Source organism: Pelecanus crispus, chromosome Z (genome assembly GCF_030463565.1).
Source record: "Pelecanus crispus isolate bPelCri1 chromosome Z, bPelCri1.pri, whole genome shotgun sequence".
In the NCBI taxonomy this organism is placed as follows: Eukaryota; Metazoa; Chordata; class Aves; order Pelecaniformes; family Pelecanidae; genus Pelecanus; species Pelecanus crispus.
Genome location: NC_134676.1, coordinates 21,246,093 through 21,261,592, shown reverse-complemented (window position 1 = coordinate 21,261,592; position 15,500 = coordinate 21,246,093). Strand labels below are relative to the sequence as shown.

Sequence of the window (15,500 nt, the reverse complement as noted above, 5' to 3'; positions counted from 1 at the left end):
GCCACCTAAGGCAAACACTTTGCCAATTGTTAATATTTCCCCTCACTCAGCTTGCTGAAGGTATCGTTGTATGTTGGTTTACAACACTGAACACATCTTCACATGAAAGCACCTTACAACTTTTCACAGATGGAGGACATCTTAGTTTAACCCAAAATATTTTATTAGTTAGATCCCCGATGGGGATTACGTGCCTTCTTCCCACAAAAAAGGCAGTCTGAGTGTCAGTCTGCAAGTCAATCTTCACAGTGAGAGAAACGATCAGATCAGTCATCAATCTTTTATCAGCTTGGCACAGTGCACTTCTAAAATGGCAACCCTGAAGACTATGTGCATTGCTCTGTGCCAGAGATCTGCATGGCTTAAGGAGTTTCATTTGATTCCTTCTTACACAAGGCGGGGTAGGGGGGGAGCTCCTTCTCCTCCCTCTTCCTGTAATACTGGCTTAAAACAAATACAGAGAACAATCTACATGTCCTTAAGACCTCCTCCCCATGTACCCCTGTTCTTCCTCCCAAGAGCCTCTGGGAGGGAGAAGAAATATGCAGTTGCAACTCAGAATAAATTCTTGTCAGGATGAAACTGGAACTCTCTGTTAATTTTAGGAAGATGTCTGAAGGTGTGAACTAGTCTGTGTGGAGCAGAACATACCCTGTGAAGGAGATTCTGACCCTAACCTTGGAGGTTCAAAGAGAAGGCTACTTCTGCTGGGTACAGTGACCTTGCCAGAAGCCAGCAGCCACCACTGCAGCGGAAGCACTGCAAAGCCTTGGCTGCGTTTGCTGGGCAGTATAGAAGAACTAGTTTCCACGCTTACCATGGAAAACCTAACAGAAACCCCAGTGCCCTGGCACTTCCTACAGGCTGGGATCCAATGTGCCTACAGAGATCAAGAAACCTACTGTACTGAGCTGTTCATTAAATGCAGACCTTACAGTTAAAAACCCAACAAATTAATATCTGTTCTATATTTACAGAAGAGCTCATTTCCTGGAACTATATGCAGATATTACTGAAATAACTTTTTAAAAATAAACTTATGCATATTAATATAGTTTTAAGAGAAACTCTATCCAGCTCCACTGCACTTAAACAGCTGTTCACATTTCCATTTCAAGTCTGAACTGGCTAAGAAATTTACACAGCTATAGGAGCCATCACCTATGTACTATTTATATGAATAATTCAACAAAATTAATAAGCAATACAGATCCTTAATATGGGAGATCCTTTCCAAATTTTTAAGAACACATTAGCACTGTTTCAGTGAGCTTCCATGCCAGTCACAACTGCAATATTTTCTTACATTATGCAAACAAGTCTTTAGTCATAGGCTAGGCATCTCTAGAGGCTTTCACTTTAGTGAAATAACAGACATTTCAGATGTATTTTATGGGAACATTTAAGATACTGATCACATATCTGGTGGTAAAGTTAAAACTAGCAACAAGAGAAAAAAATTGAAAGGAACATTAGTATGATACCTGGCAACTCTGCAGTCTAAAACCATGGAAAAAGTAAGAAAGAAGTGTAAAATATTGATAAACTGAGAAAACTGTCACTGACTACACATGATCAGCAACCAGACATTAAGGTACTGTCATAATTCAAAGCAATTAGAATGCTGTCTTAACCATGATAATAAACAAACACTTGCCTGCTACAGTGTATTACTCTGACAAGCTTAATAAACTCTACATGAACTGCAAACTGAAGGTCACTGCAAGTTTCACCATACTTTTCAGATATTTGCATTTTGTATACCGCTCCAGATGCAAAACAGTTAAATATTACCTGAAGGTAATGGGGACACCCTATTATCCACTAAGCTTTAAAGCTTCCCTTTTAAAGAATACAAAGAATTGCAAAAATAAAATTCTGCAGGCATTTACTGGCAGTAGAATGGGAGGTAACACTGACAATTTGTTTAAAAACAAAAACTGTGTCTCAATTTGGTACTACCACAAATTACATTTTTTCCTTCAACACTTAAAATATTTACACGAAGCCCTTTCAGTATCTGAAAGGAACAATCCTGAAGATACAAGCATGACAGTTATACAGGACATACAAAAAATCCTCAGGATGTAAAAAGTATTTGAGAGAAATAACCAGTGAAATGAAATGCATATCTGTAGGCCAAAACAAGAAGTGTTAGTTGCGTACCTTTGAGGGTTAACTACCAGCTCACAAAGGGACCTGATCATCATTGCTGACAGCTGAGCAAAGACTCATTTCAGTTTGTTCAAAAGCAAGATGACCGGATGCTCAGGAGGAGGATGGAAAAGCACTCAGAAAACAAGATGTTAGATGTGGTCAGATGTCAGTGCGGTCTAGCAGATGAAACTCATTTTTCCAGCACTCTACTCCCACCTTCCACAATGACCCTGGGTAAGTTACAAGCAGCTGCAGCATCAACAGCAGTGTGAAATCTAGTGATGAGAAATACTAGGGAAGATTTGAAGTCACCCGGAGTGATAAGTATATTAGCAGCCATTCCACTACAAATTACAATATTAGGACAAGAGAGATGAGAACAAACAGTATTATATTTCCATGAATGATGTGAATAGTTTACACTCCAGGGACACAAAAGATATATATGCAGACAGTGTGAAACAAAGGTAGACTGACTTGAATTCCAGTTTAACCTCATAGCAGAGAAACATGAATACTCAATGACATTCTAAGTTTAAAGAAAAAGAAAAAAACACCTTAAAATCCTTAGTCATTAGATGCTGAGCACGATCAAAAAAATTGGATGTTTCTGAGCAAAACAGAGAGCATGATGGCTCTATCAGCTTTTATTAAGGCACTTTGAAAAGTATTTGATCAGTTTCCAGACAGAAGGTAAACCATTCCCAATTTCAAATTACTCTTAAGTATCAAGTAAATAGAGCTGCTGTTTTTTCAGGACATTTTGCAGCCAAGATCCAACAAAACTGATCTTCCAAAAAACACCCCAACAAAAAAACAAAACCTAACCAAACCCCAAAAACCCCACAAAGCAAGAAACAAACAAAAACCACCCAAAACCCAAATATATCTTATAGGAAAAAAATAATCAAGACTATTCACCACCTAGCAGGATTCTCCAGTTCTGCAGGATGGTGAGACAGGAAATTGGAAGCATCCTGCGGGCAACACACTCAGCCTCCGGGTAAAGATAAGAAGGGAGGGAAGCAACAGAAAGCAACTTTCCACTTAACAACGTTCTCCTATCACCTAGAGACAAGTAATGTAGCCCTCTTAAAGGCCTCAAGCAAAAGAACGAGCTGTAATTCTAGAGTTTTAAGTGAGAGCAGAGGAGATAAAAAGTAAAATAAGACGACCCTTGGGTCTTTGCAGAGAATCTTCCGAGAACACTGAGATTAGCATTAGAAACTCAGAACTCAAACCAGATCCATTCTCTTATCACCAGTGCTGCCGAAAACTAGCTTTGCAAGTTTGTTTAAAGAACAGCTACCTGGCAACGTGTAATTTCTATTTTAAACAAGCTTAAGCCAAGTTTCACCAATACTGGAAGCCAGCAAAAGCCAACAGAAGCATTCCCACAGTCACCCCACCCCCAGCTGCTTGCTTCCACTCCTGCCTCATCCTCTCCTGCACCACAATAAACTTTCACAGCTGCACCGTTACCTTTACTCCAACTTCAAACAACAACAAAATGCATTAGCACACCAGAAGATCTTGTGAAGTTCAAATCCAGCATACAGAAGGGAGAACTGATCTTCAAATCTTGTATTCTTCATGTTCAGCCTTTGGGTAAGGCACAATTGCACATGCCTACACACAGGTATCACACTGAGCAGTACTTAGACTCCACTGAGTGACAGTGGAGACTGAACCTTTAGCATCACTAAATCCAATGAGACAGAAAGCTCCAGATTAGTTAGTTACAATCTATTTACTTTGCATAGGAACAAAGAAACTGCCATACCAGATCAGACCATTTAAGCAGAACTCTACCACTTGCAATAACTAAGAGTGATAAAAATCAGATGCGGGAGAGGGTGACCCTCTTCCAAAAGTACTCTCAAGCCACAGAGCACAGAAGGAGGAAATTAATTCTCTCTCACAGCAGCACCCAGCTCAAACTGGAGGCAGAAAATCTGGTGGCTTATTTAAGCAGCCAGTTAAAAATATCCAGCATTATGGACTTGGTTAAAACACATAAAATTGCATTTTACCTTAGCTAAGAATAGCCAAGGTCAGTAGTAAGCTATATTTTTTACCTTAGCTACATTTTGACAACACGAACAGGGAAAGTTATCATTTCAGTTAAAAAAAAAAAAAAAAAAGCAAGTCAAACCTTGGCCACACTGTGCTGTCACCGTACATGCTCTCCCTCTGTTCCCACCCCACTGTCCAGTCCAGCACTCTGTTAAAGCATTCATGCCCTCCTTTCAAAGTCATCAAAGGTGCTACAAATTGATAAGCAGAGCTAAAACTGATGAGCGTTTACTAGTACACTTGTACATATAGTCAAAACTTCAGTTTCATAGTGTCTCTAGCAGGCATCAAACAGCAACTGCAGAAAATACAGTATAAATACCTACAAAGGTTGTCTTGCAGCTGGACTGACAAGTCTGCCATATCGAGCTTTCAAATTCAAATACTTAGTTTTCACGCAAGTCACACAGTACATGGTTACTGTATGCAGAGGAGATGAACTGCAGCATTTCCTGCTTTCCATTTTTATAAAAACATGGTTACGGCAGCATAACTCATCCTGTACCTGGGGATGTAATAAGTAACCTACATCAATTTCAGACACCAATAAACATCACTTAAAGGGTCTGAATGTTTTAAAAGAAGATTGTGAAGGTTGCAGAAAAGGAAGTGCGTTTTGCCTTCATGGATTTCCCTCAAGTTACAAGAAATCATACCATGGTTATCACCAAACTCACTGTTTGGATCTTTTTATATAAACCAAATTAATATAGTGTCAGTATAGATGTGGGACAAGAGGTCTGAAGTGCTTTATGTTGAAGCCGCATTCCCTAATAACTCCCTCCTCCTCTTACAGTGATATAAAAAGATAGCTTACAACATTCACAGCTTTCAGTGAAGATATTTGCTCTACTGCCTGACAAGCAGAATGCTTGAGAGATTAAAGAAAGAAAGTAATATTTACATTTAGAACTTAACAACAGAGTCAATTTCCCTTCTCAGCTTCATTCTGAGCCTCACGCAGGTCTTCCAGCATAAACAGAAACTCTATTTAAAAAGAAAGTAACTGTAATACCAAAGAGATTGATAGGGGGACTTCAGAGCATGCACAGTATCTTTTAACTAGCAGTAGATCCTTACAGGAAAGTACAACTACTGTTTTTAAAAACAGAATAGAAAACCTCCACATAATACATTACTTTGATTATGTCCTTGAGTTTGCCTCTTAATAAATGTCCGGGCAACAGCTGCACACACAAATTTAATGTGTAACACACTGTTACTCACATACAAATTAACCTCCCTCCTTCGACTAGAACAAGTCAGTTAATATTACAATAAGGGCAGAGAGATGTTTTAAATTCTTCATACGGCCTGACAAAGTAGTACTTTGTCTAGCATCTGTTTACTGGTAACACGACATACAGAATTACTGTGATACTCTACAAGAGCATTTATAGGATATTTCTGAAGAACAATCACTATTAATGTTGCCATGTATTTTCAGCTGTACTTATGGTAGTCTACTTGGAATCTGTCTTACTAAAATACTAAAGAGAAAAGCACCTGGCACTTAGTATTTTCTATGATTTCTTAACATTCATAGTCCAATGTCAGAGAGCATTAAGGAGAAGGGTTTTTAACTCGTACACACACTCAAAACACTGAGTTGTCCAAATGCAGGTACTTAAAAGCAAGCAAAACTGTCCATGTGAAAGGAAGAAATTCCACAGCTGCTCAGTCATTGCTGCTGTGGGACTGACTAGCAAGGATGGACTCACTGTTTCAGCATCAATGCGACATATATTGATTCCTGAACCTCTAATATCGAGCCTAACTCACACTTGCTATCACCATAAAACTCTGAGTTGTTTTAAACGTGTTCCAACACTGATTCTTTATTTTTCTTGAAAGCCATGAAACCGGTTACAATCATATCACAAGATACAGTACATTATAATTTCATTACTTGATAGAGACAAAGATGGTGCCAAGTCACAAAAAGACAAGTTACTCACTAAAATTCATACATTATTCCCCCCCACACCACTTAAGATTTCCCATTAATCCTTCTGTAAGTACAGAGGCATTTCTTATCTGTTACGACCACACCATATCAGGTTTTTTTTTACACTGCCCTAGAAATAGACCATATTCCATCTGAACTGCTGAGAATTCATATAAATAGGACATTGGTCTAGAAGAGAGTTCTTACTACAGTAGTCCCAAGATAAGTCAACTTTTAAAAATATCCCTTGAGGTTTAACTGACATAAGATACAACTGAAAAGAGTACACAAGTCATGCGTCCAAACTCAAACTAGATTTCTTACGATGTTTAAATGATTAGCCAGACAAACTGTAAGGCAGCATTAAAATAGGTCCTTGGATGTTAACACTAAGTCCTTAAACTACACAGTCCACATCACATAAAACTTTACAAGAAATCCATATGAAATTGTCAACTTCACGTCAAAACTACACTGTCACTATCGCACTGCCTTCCCACACGCACACCAGTTAGACCTAGCAAGTGCATGTTAAAGCTGAAATGTGTTCTGAAGTACTTAAACTGCTTAACCATGGACGTGAGTTTGCTTTCATCCTGAATACTTCTACACATATCAAATAGGCAGAATACAGGCAGTTCTGTAAAACCTCAAGAAAATGGACTTACCAAATCATACATATGGAAGGCAAGCACGGGCTACAAACACCAGGGCACTAACTAAATGGAACCACTGAAATGTATCACCTAGACGAAACCACCACAAAATTACTTTCTCTTGGAAAAAGAGGGAGGGCATTTATGTTCGAAAGCCTTTTTTCTCCCTTGCTAAGAATTAAAGAAATCAGTTCTGCAACATGACGATACTGCAAATTGGAATTAGACTTCGGAGAAATCCTATTTTTTTTTTTTTTTTAAAAAAAAAGGAGTAACTCAGTTTTGTGCAGCAACCTGCCAGGACAGCGCAGGACGCTGTCAGGTGCTCGGTGAGCACCCGCAGCAGCGGCACAGCCGCCGCCTGCATCCTGCCCCTGCCCCGGCCCCGCAGAGCCGCGGGCACAGCCGACGGGCTCCGCTCGCACCGAGACCCGATGCCTGACACCTCCGGCTCCGGCCCCGGCCCCCGCCACCACCCCCAACTCGCACTTCACAGCCCTTCGGGACCCCGGCAGGAGCTGAACACAAAAGCGGCCCCGCACACCCGCACGCCGCCCCCCGCCGCTCGGCTCCCGCGCAGCCCGACCCGCTCCTCCGGCGCCGCTGACAGCTGCAGGCGGCCGGCCCGGCCCGGCCCGGCGGGCACCCCTCCCTCGCCCAGGCACCAGGTGCCCCCCGCGCCCCGGGGGAAGGCGGCGGGCCAGGGCTGCCCGCCGCGCCCCGGCCCCGCGCTCCGCGGAGCAGCTCCCGCCGCCCCCGCATCCGCCGCCGGCCCGCGGCCGGGCGGCGGCCGGGCGCCCGCGGCGGGGAACGGGACGCCGGAGCCCACCCCGAGCCCGCCCCGCGGGAGAAGCCCCGCCGCCGCTGTCACCCGCCGCCGCCCGGGGCCGAGCCCTGCCCGACCCCCCCCCACCCCCACCCCCACCCCGCGCCCCCTCACCTCGCCGGGGGGGACGGCTCCATCCTCCGCTCCGCGGCGGGGTCGGTCCCCGCCGGCAGCGGCTCCAGGAGCTCGGCGCAGCGGCTGGGGGAGGCAGCCGGGCTGGCGGGGCTGGAGCGCGGCGGCCCGGGCAGGTAGTGGAGCAGCAGCGTCTCGGGGGGCTCCGGCGAGCAGGAGGAGGCGGCGGCCGGGGCGGCGGCGAGGAAGAGGGGCGCCTCGGGCAGCCGGTCCAGCTCCACGCTCCGCACTTTGCGCAGCTGCTTCCGTCTCCAGTCACAGCGCTGCTCCCGGCAGCCGCCGCCGCCGCCGCCCGCCTCCCGCAGGAGCCCCCCGCCGCTCCCGGCGACGCTCCCCGCGGCCGCGCCGCCCTTCAGGCTCCCGCAGGCGGCGGCGGCGGCGGCGGCCGCCTCCGCGCCGCTGCCCGAGGATAATCCCGACGACGAGGTGCGATTCCCCGCCGCCGCCGCCATTTTCTCTGGCGGGTCACATCGGGCTCCCGAGGATTGGGGCGGGGGGGGGGGGAAGCGGGGGGGGGGGGGGGGGAGCCAGCACTCCGACCCGCTGCGGAAACAGCGCTGCCTGCGCAAACGGCGTACGGAGGGGGCGGGAGGCGGGTGCGGATTGGTGGCGGCGGGCGGCGTGGGGCGGGGCGGCCGCCTGTAGGTGCAGCGGGGCAGGGCCGAGCGGCGCCCCGCCCCGCCCGCCCCCGCGCAGGTGTTGGCGGTTGGAGGGAGCGGCGCCCGCCGCCGCGCGCCGCGCCCCGCGCCCCGCGCCCGCTAGTCAGGGGCAGGGGCAGGGGCAGGGGCAGGGGCTGGCCTGGGCCCGCCCGCCCGCCGACGGAGGGGCCGGGCCGGGCCGGGCCGGGCCGCGCCGCGCCGCGCCGCGCCCGGGAGCCGGCGGAGGCGCCGGGCGGGGAGGGCGTCCCCACCCCCACGCGGCTCTGCCCACGTGTGGGAGAGCGGCGGGGGCGGCGGGGGCTCCGGCGGCCCCGGGGCGGGAGGCCGCGGTGCGGGCCAGCCACCGCCCTGTGAGGAGCTGAGGCGCGGGGAAGCCCTTCCCCAAAGTCGGGCCGGCTCCGGGCGGCGCCGCGCCCCAACTCGCAGCACCGCGTCCGCGCACCCCCTCTCCCCAGCACCCCCAAAACGCCCCCAGGTGCTGTGCCTCCCGGGAGCCGGCCGCGGGGCAAGGAGGGAGTAACATGCCTGCGGTGCCTTGCTGCGCTGCAGCGAGCCGCCGGGAAATCGCCGCTGTGCCCGAGTTTACCTGCTCATTCCTCTCTGGGATTAGTACGAAATTCAGCGCGCATCCTTGCTTGCAGCCTTCACGCGTCCTTCTCCGGGCTCCTCTCACTTGGCAGGCGCCGCTTCGCCCGTCCTCAGACACTTTTCCATGTCTGTAACTACTTAGAAGCGTTAATGTCTCGCCGGAGCACAGCCGTTTCCGTATGTGCGTACGTACGCACATCTAGTTTAGATTATAGCCTGCCACATATACCTACCGCTGCGGCCGTTTCCCAAGAGACTGCGAGAGAGAAGAAAGGCAGGAGACATCACATGACCAGAACCTTGGGGAGGTCCAAGTAAAATTTACTCTTGGTCTAGATTTCCACTCGCCACAATTGGGAGGTTTTGCTTTCAACCTCCGAGCTGCGGAGAAGGGACTTAAAATTTTGCAAGAACAGAAGGGCGTACGTTGCTGTCAGAAAGGTGCTATTTTGCTGCCGTTAAACAAGCCTACCTGTTTGAATGCTGATTTAATCTGAGATGAAGAAAGGAAAAGTAGATGTTGCTATGCGTGCCGGGTTGTTTTCAGGATGGTGTGATTTTTGGATACAGTGGAAGTCAGACAGTTCAAAGCACTTTTCCTTAGCTGAATATCTTGGGCTTATTTCTCAGAATTTGCTATGTATCCCCCATATGTAATGTTAACTAAGCATGTTGACAATGATTATTAATCTGGTCACTTTGCTGGGATCACTGCTTTGATCTGAAGCACTAGTTGAGTGAGAAGTACCTCCTAACAGAAGCAGATTCTTTCTTCCCTTACATATGTGATCAGATGCTGCCCTAAATGTCGAGTCTTTGCTGAAGGATGCGATGAGCAGATTAGAAGAGGTCTTTCCCTCTAGACTTGCAAAAGCAAAAGCCAGAGGAGACTATTTGCACTTCATATAATTGCAGAATAGCATCAGTATGCACATGGCCTCAGGGTCACATTAAGTGAATCACTTAGGTGGTCTGTCAAGATGCCACACTGTAACTACCCTTATGAAGGTTTTTCAGTGAAGGATGCTGTGAGAAAGTCAGTTGCATTCACTGTCATCTTGTAAGTAGGGTACCTTTGGGTTAAGCTTGTCATCTAAATACCCTCTTGTATCATGTACAACTCGGGGATGTACGTTTAAAGAGAAATTAGTTCTGAATTTCGTAAAGATAGTATTTGACACTTATTTAAAGCCTCTACTGTAAATGAGTGACAGTTTTCTGGAATATTCCTAAACCAAGCCTTGTTGGCAAAGTGAGGATGTTACTAAATGCAGGGAAGAACAGAAGAAAGTATGTGCTTTGTAGAAGTGGCATGAGATTAGTTGCATGCAAATTCTGAAGCAGATGGTTGAAATGAACCCAAATTATTGCCAGTTGTTGGCAGTGTAACCTGCATGTAGGCAGGATCCTGTAGTCTTCAATAAGAAAAAAAACCAACAAACAGTGCACTATTGCATCTTTTCAAATATTCCTCTCTGCCATAAAATCACATTCACAAAAAAAAAACCCTGAAAACCACCAACCCCAAACCCTATGCCTTTATAGTATTCTAAACAGAAAAAGAAAACAGCTGTAGGAATTTACTAAGCACTTGTCACATGGAGGAGGAATACAGCTTTGAATAGCAATTGGTTAGAAAAGGATACAGAGAAGAAAAAGCAAATCTCTAATAAAAGTAAATCTAGGAGATAAGAGCGCATACACGTCCTTTCAGTCTGACAGAGTCCTAGGGACACCTCTCCCAGAGTGCAAAGGCTCCAACAAGACTTACAGGAGAAGGAAACTTGGGAAATTCAAGGCAAAATGTCAGAGTGGTATTGGGGTACTGAGGAATGTGCATGTGCACTGAGGTGAAATGCTTTCTGGAAAGCAGCTAAGAACAGGGCAAAACATGAAATCCAGGGACAGTGGGAGGCACCAGTGTAAGAAATAATTAAGTGCAGACAAGTGCTGTCACCATCCTTGTGAAGGCACGACTCTGCCTTTTGAGTAAGGCCAGCTCTATCAAAGGTTTTGAGTTACTTTTGGATAAGGTGGAAAGTGGAAAAACCTCACTATTTAGTCATTAAACAATACAAGGTGTGCATTACAAGGGCTGTTTATCCCCTGATGATTGGTTGAAATCCAACTCTAACAAATTACATTTTGCCTATGATCCTTATATTCACCTTAGTGTTTCAAATGGATGTGTCTCCACTCTGCCTTGACCAGGGCAGCACAGTGGCAAACAAGAAAACACCGCCATGCCTCACTCCAGAATGCTAGATAAGGCAATGCCTGTATGTGACATAGATCCATGCACAATATAGAGGCTCTACTAGAAGTACTAAATTCTGAAATCAGTAATTGAACGTGCTGACTGATGTCTGTGTTTTCTTGTGATCTGCTCTTAAAACTCCTTTTGCACTTACTCAGTGTGAGTTGATCTGATTGTAAAAAGCATAAAACACACTGAAGAGCTCAGAAAGATACTCAGTTACCTCTTGCACAGATTGTTTATTGGTCTATCTAACATAGAGCTCTGCAGGGTAACATGAGACTTTTAGCAGTTTTCAGTGGGCCTATTTCCCTTAAGTCATAAGTAGCAGCACCCAGGGTTTGTTATGAAACAGAAGCCTTTGGCCTCAAATTAGCATCATGCAATATTTGGAACATCAACTGTTGTACACAAAGAAACTTCTGTTTGGGAACACACTTAAGTTTTCGCAAGCCAAGGAGTTTCCTCGTTGCACAAAACCTGTAACAGTGTCATGAATAACCAACAATTTTCAACATGCTAGAGATAAGAATCTGCCGTGCCCCTGAATACATAACCTAGGCATCATCATCCACAAACCAAATAAATATGAGAGATAACACAGTCCGTAGCTTCTGGTCTTGACTAAACATGCAAAAAAGTGCTTTAATACTGTATACAAACTAGATTCTCCCCATCTTGTTCTTCAGTGTAGAAAGACTTATTCCCACCTTGATCTTTCATTCATTCTTTCCATTGTGAGAAAGGGGAAACAAACCTGCTCCTAAGCCACAATCCTTTCCTGTTTACTCCTCTGTGTAATGGAGAAGTCAAGCAACTAAATGAGGACATAGAGTCTGAGGTCTTTTTCATTCTTGTTTTCCTAGGACCTGCTGAAAATCTGCTGGTGTCTCCGTTGCCTGTAGAAATACTTTGCCATCTTGCTGATGCTCCGTTCTTACTTCATAGCATAACAGGTGTGCCTTTTAGAAGAAATTCCACCTCAGAACATCAAGATGCCATATCACTTTTCAGGAGAGAGAAAGCCATACCCTGTGACCAGAATCTGTCACAGGGAATTCTGTGGTTTTAGTTCAGGCACTGGGAATGTCTAGTCTCACTGTTACTTAAGTATTTTTCTTACTGGTTTACCTATTAATTTCAGCATTGATTTCCATGGAAAATGTGTTTAAAGATTTCTTCCCTCACATTTCAGTTCACACAGACTGAACTTTTGTTAAAAATGTATTTTGGATCCACAACACTTAAGATTACATCTCGACCTAGGTGTCAGACATTATATAAGAGAAGAGCTGTACTTAAACTTCCTTTTTCTGCCAAAGCACGTAGTAACATTTCTCTGTTTCTTTTTAAGAACTAACAATACTGGTGTTTCTTCTAACAGCCCTGCACTGTCTAGTCACATTCATCACAGCTATCAATTTTCTTCCTGTAGCATCTACTCACGAACTGGGAAACCTTTTGGTCTATCCACTGTATGATCCAAAGCAAAAAGGTGATTTGTTCCCAAAAAGTCTGCAGTTTAAGTATGAAAGACAGACAAGGAACAGAGCAATCGGCAAACTAGATTTCAGTCCTTGTACAGCGGAAGTCTATCTGCTGCCTTGATGGTTTTTTGTCACTAGTTTGTATATCTTGCATTAACTACTAAAATCAGTTGAATTTGTTACCTCGGGTAGTCTTTAAAATATTGATACTTTGATGTCGAATTTGGATATTCTTCCTGGCTGTGCTACAGGAGACTTTTCTGACCTCGAATAAGTCACCATCCTTTCATGGCTAATTTTCCCCAACTGTAACTGGTTAACAAATGTATTTACCTACCTCAGGCCTGACTTAAGGCTGAGGGATTTAATATTATTGAGTTTCCACAGGCACCCTTGCTCAAAGTGTAATAATGAACTGAACAAGACCTGTTAAATCTCTTCTCATACATCACTTATGAAGAGCTACCAAAATTATTGCAGTCATCAGCAATTTTTCTTATATTCTTCCAGTCTACTAAATTGACAACATAGCTCTCACCCGGATCAGCAGTTACATCTATTGTAAGCACCACTATCTGTTCCCTCTCCAAGGGAAAGCAACTGTACCATTTCAGACTCGGGAGACCAGCAATAGCTTAGTTTTCCTTAGGCCTACTGCTACCACTGGCTGTTACATCTCTTTCAGCTTAGGCGCTTATTATTCCTTCTGTTCTTCTGTGAGACAAAGGCATGGGGTATAAGCACAGCTGTTAATAAACTGTGGAAGCTTTTCTCCACTGGAAGCTATAGATTTCCAAATTACAAGGGAACAGATGCAATAGTTTCACTCTTATTTTTGTCTCTAAGGACAATATAGCAACATACTGAAAGGGAGCGTGAAGGGTCAGGATGGAAGAAGGACCACTTCCTCACACCCACCAAAGAGGACCCTGCAGTTATTCTTTTCATCTGCCTGCTGCTCTTGTCATCCTTCTTCTGTCAGCAGCAGAATCATACAGTGCTAACAATAAACTGCAGTTACTAGAGGACAGTAACATGACAACAGCATAAGCATTCAACCATCAGCAAACATAAAAACAAGGCCAAGTCTTGTTGGTGTGTCTCAGCATGGCTGTGGGCTGCAAACCAAGTCTTGCATGATCAGTATATCCAGCACATGCCACACAAGCCTTATGAGGATTCTGTAGAAGAGGAGCAGACAAGAGCAACACAATTTGACAGCTACCTCTGGATAACTGCCTCCCTAAATAATCACCAGACGGGTGAGGAACTGGCAAGAACACCTTCCACGGAGTACCCTACTTGCTTTCTCCAGAGCCAGTGCATATCTGAATAATCATTTCTGGGTGCACTAGTGGCATCCAGCCTGACACATTCTCTACCTCCTTTTTATTGCTGTTCATCCCACCCTGCCCCCCGAGTAATACTGCCTGTATGCTTTCATTCATGACGGCTAGCAGTGGTGGCAGTGCTGTTTCTAAATCCAGCAGTCAGACCTGCCAAGGCCCTCACAACTGTCAGAAGGAATAAGAAAACTCAGCAGCAACATTAGTGCCTAGTTCATCGTGTGATCCCTTTATGCCAAGCCTGATCAATTTTCTGGCACCGTGGCAGAAGTGAATCAAATAGATTTTTCTGTAATGATGGCAGGGAGTCCACAGGTCTTAAAAATAATTATGGGATCTTTTGTGTCCAAACAGTCAGATCTTTATCATACCCACCTTTTTAGAAAAGGCTGCATCATTTTTTTCCTAAGCTCTTAGATTTAAGTTATTCCCTTCTGCAGTTATATAAGGTGCAACACTACTTTATTGCTTTTGTGCCAGTGACAGTCTCTGAGAATGGTGTTTCCAAAGCCACTTAATCACAGTGTCCCAAGCTATCATCTAAACTAAACATCCTCCAAAGCCAGATGATCTGGGCATGAGTAGTAGGCATTTGCCTGTCCTGAGACAAAATATTTTCAATATTGTGTTGCATCAACAGTCTTCTCTTCTGTGTGTACATCAGTAAATAAGAGCCCAGGAGTCATAAAAATGTTTCCCAGTTTCTGGAAAAAGAAAGATTGCACTGGAGAATTCTGAGGAAAGTAACTTTTCAGTCTTAGTATTTGATTGGTATTCAAATCAAATATTTTGCCTTTATATTGCATGAGTATCTGGCTCCAAAAGAAATACAATGAAATAAAATATATCTTTGCAAAACAAATTTCTTCCCTTTCTTGAGATCTGATTTACTGATAAAAAGACGTTTCAAAAAATATTCTATCTATTCCACAGTATAAACTTACTTCTTGAATTTGGTTGCTGTTCCTGATGTTTCTTTATCATTCACAGGGCTCTTGCTGCTCAACAATATAGCTTCCTTTGTTATGCCTGGTTCATTTACATTTTTATGATGTTTGTAGAGACTAATGAATCATACCTATCAATAAATCATCAATAGATAAATCCTTTGCTTTCTGCATACTTACCTTCCTTCTCTTAGATACTGAAATCGCAGAAAATAGTTGTTGTGTTAGTTGATCATCTTTGACATTTGCAAAGTTAATTTGCACATAATATAAACACATGTATATACTATAAATATATGTATAACGTATATATGCTGCTTCTTTAGTAGATTGGTTTTACATTTTGCAATTTTAATTTTGGTGATTTCATTTCATCCTGCTGATGTAACCTAAAACATTGTCAGGGTACAAAACTGAGCTG

At 44.6% G+C, this 15,500-nt stretch overlaps 1 protein-coding gene across 1 annotated transcript in view; it reads right to left on the bottom strand.

Annotated features, from left to right (window-relative positions):
* MAP3K1 (mitogen-activated protein kinase kinase kinase 1) overlaps nt 1-8,262 on the bottom strand; it is a 58,714-nt gene extending 50,452 nt beyond the window's left edge. The window contains exon 1 of the mRNA XM_075726120.1: nt 7,778-8,262. Within this exon, the coding sequence (XP_075582235.1) occupies nt 7,778-8,247 (470 nt within the window). The 5' untranslated portion in view covers nt 8,248-8,262. The remainder of the gene's footprint in view (nt 1-7,777) is intronic.
* Between the last annotated feature and the right edge of the window lie 7,238 nt (nt 8,263-15,500).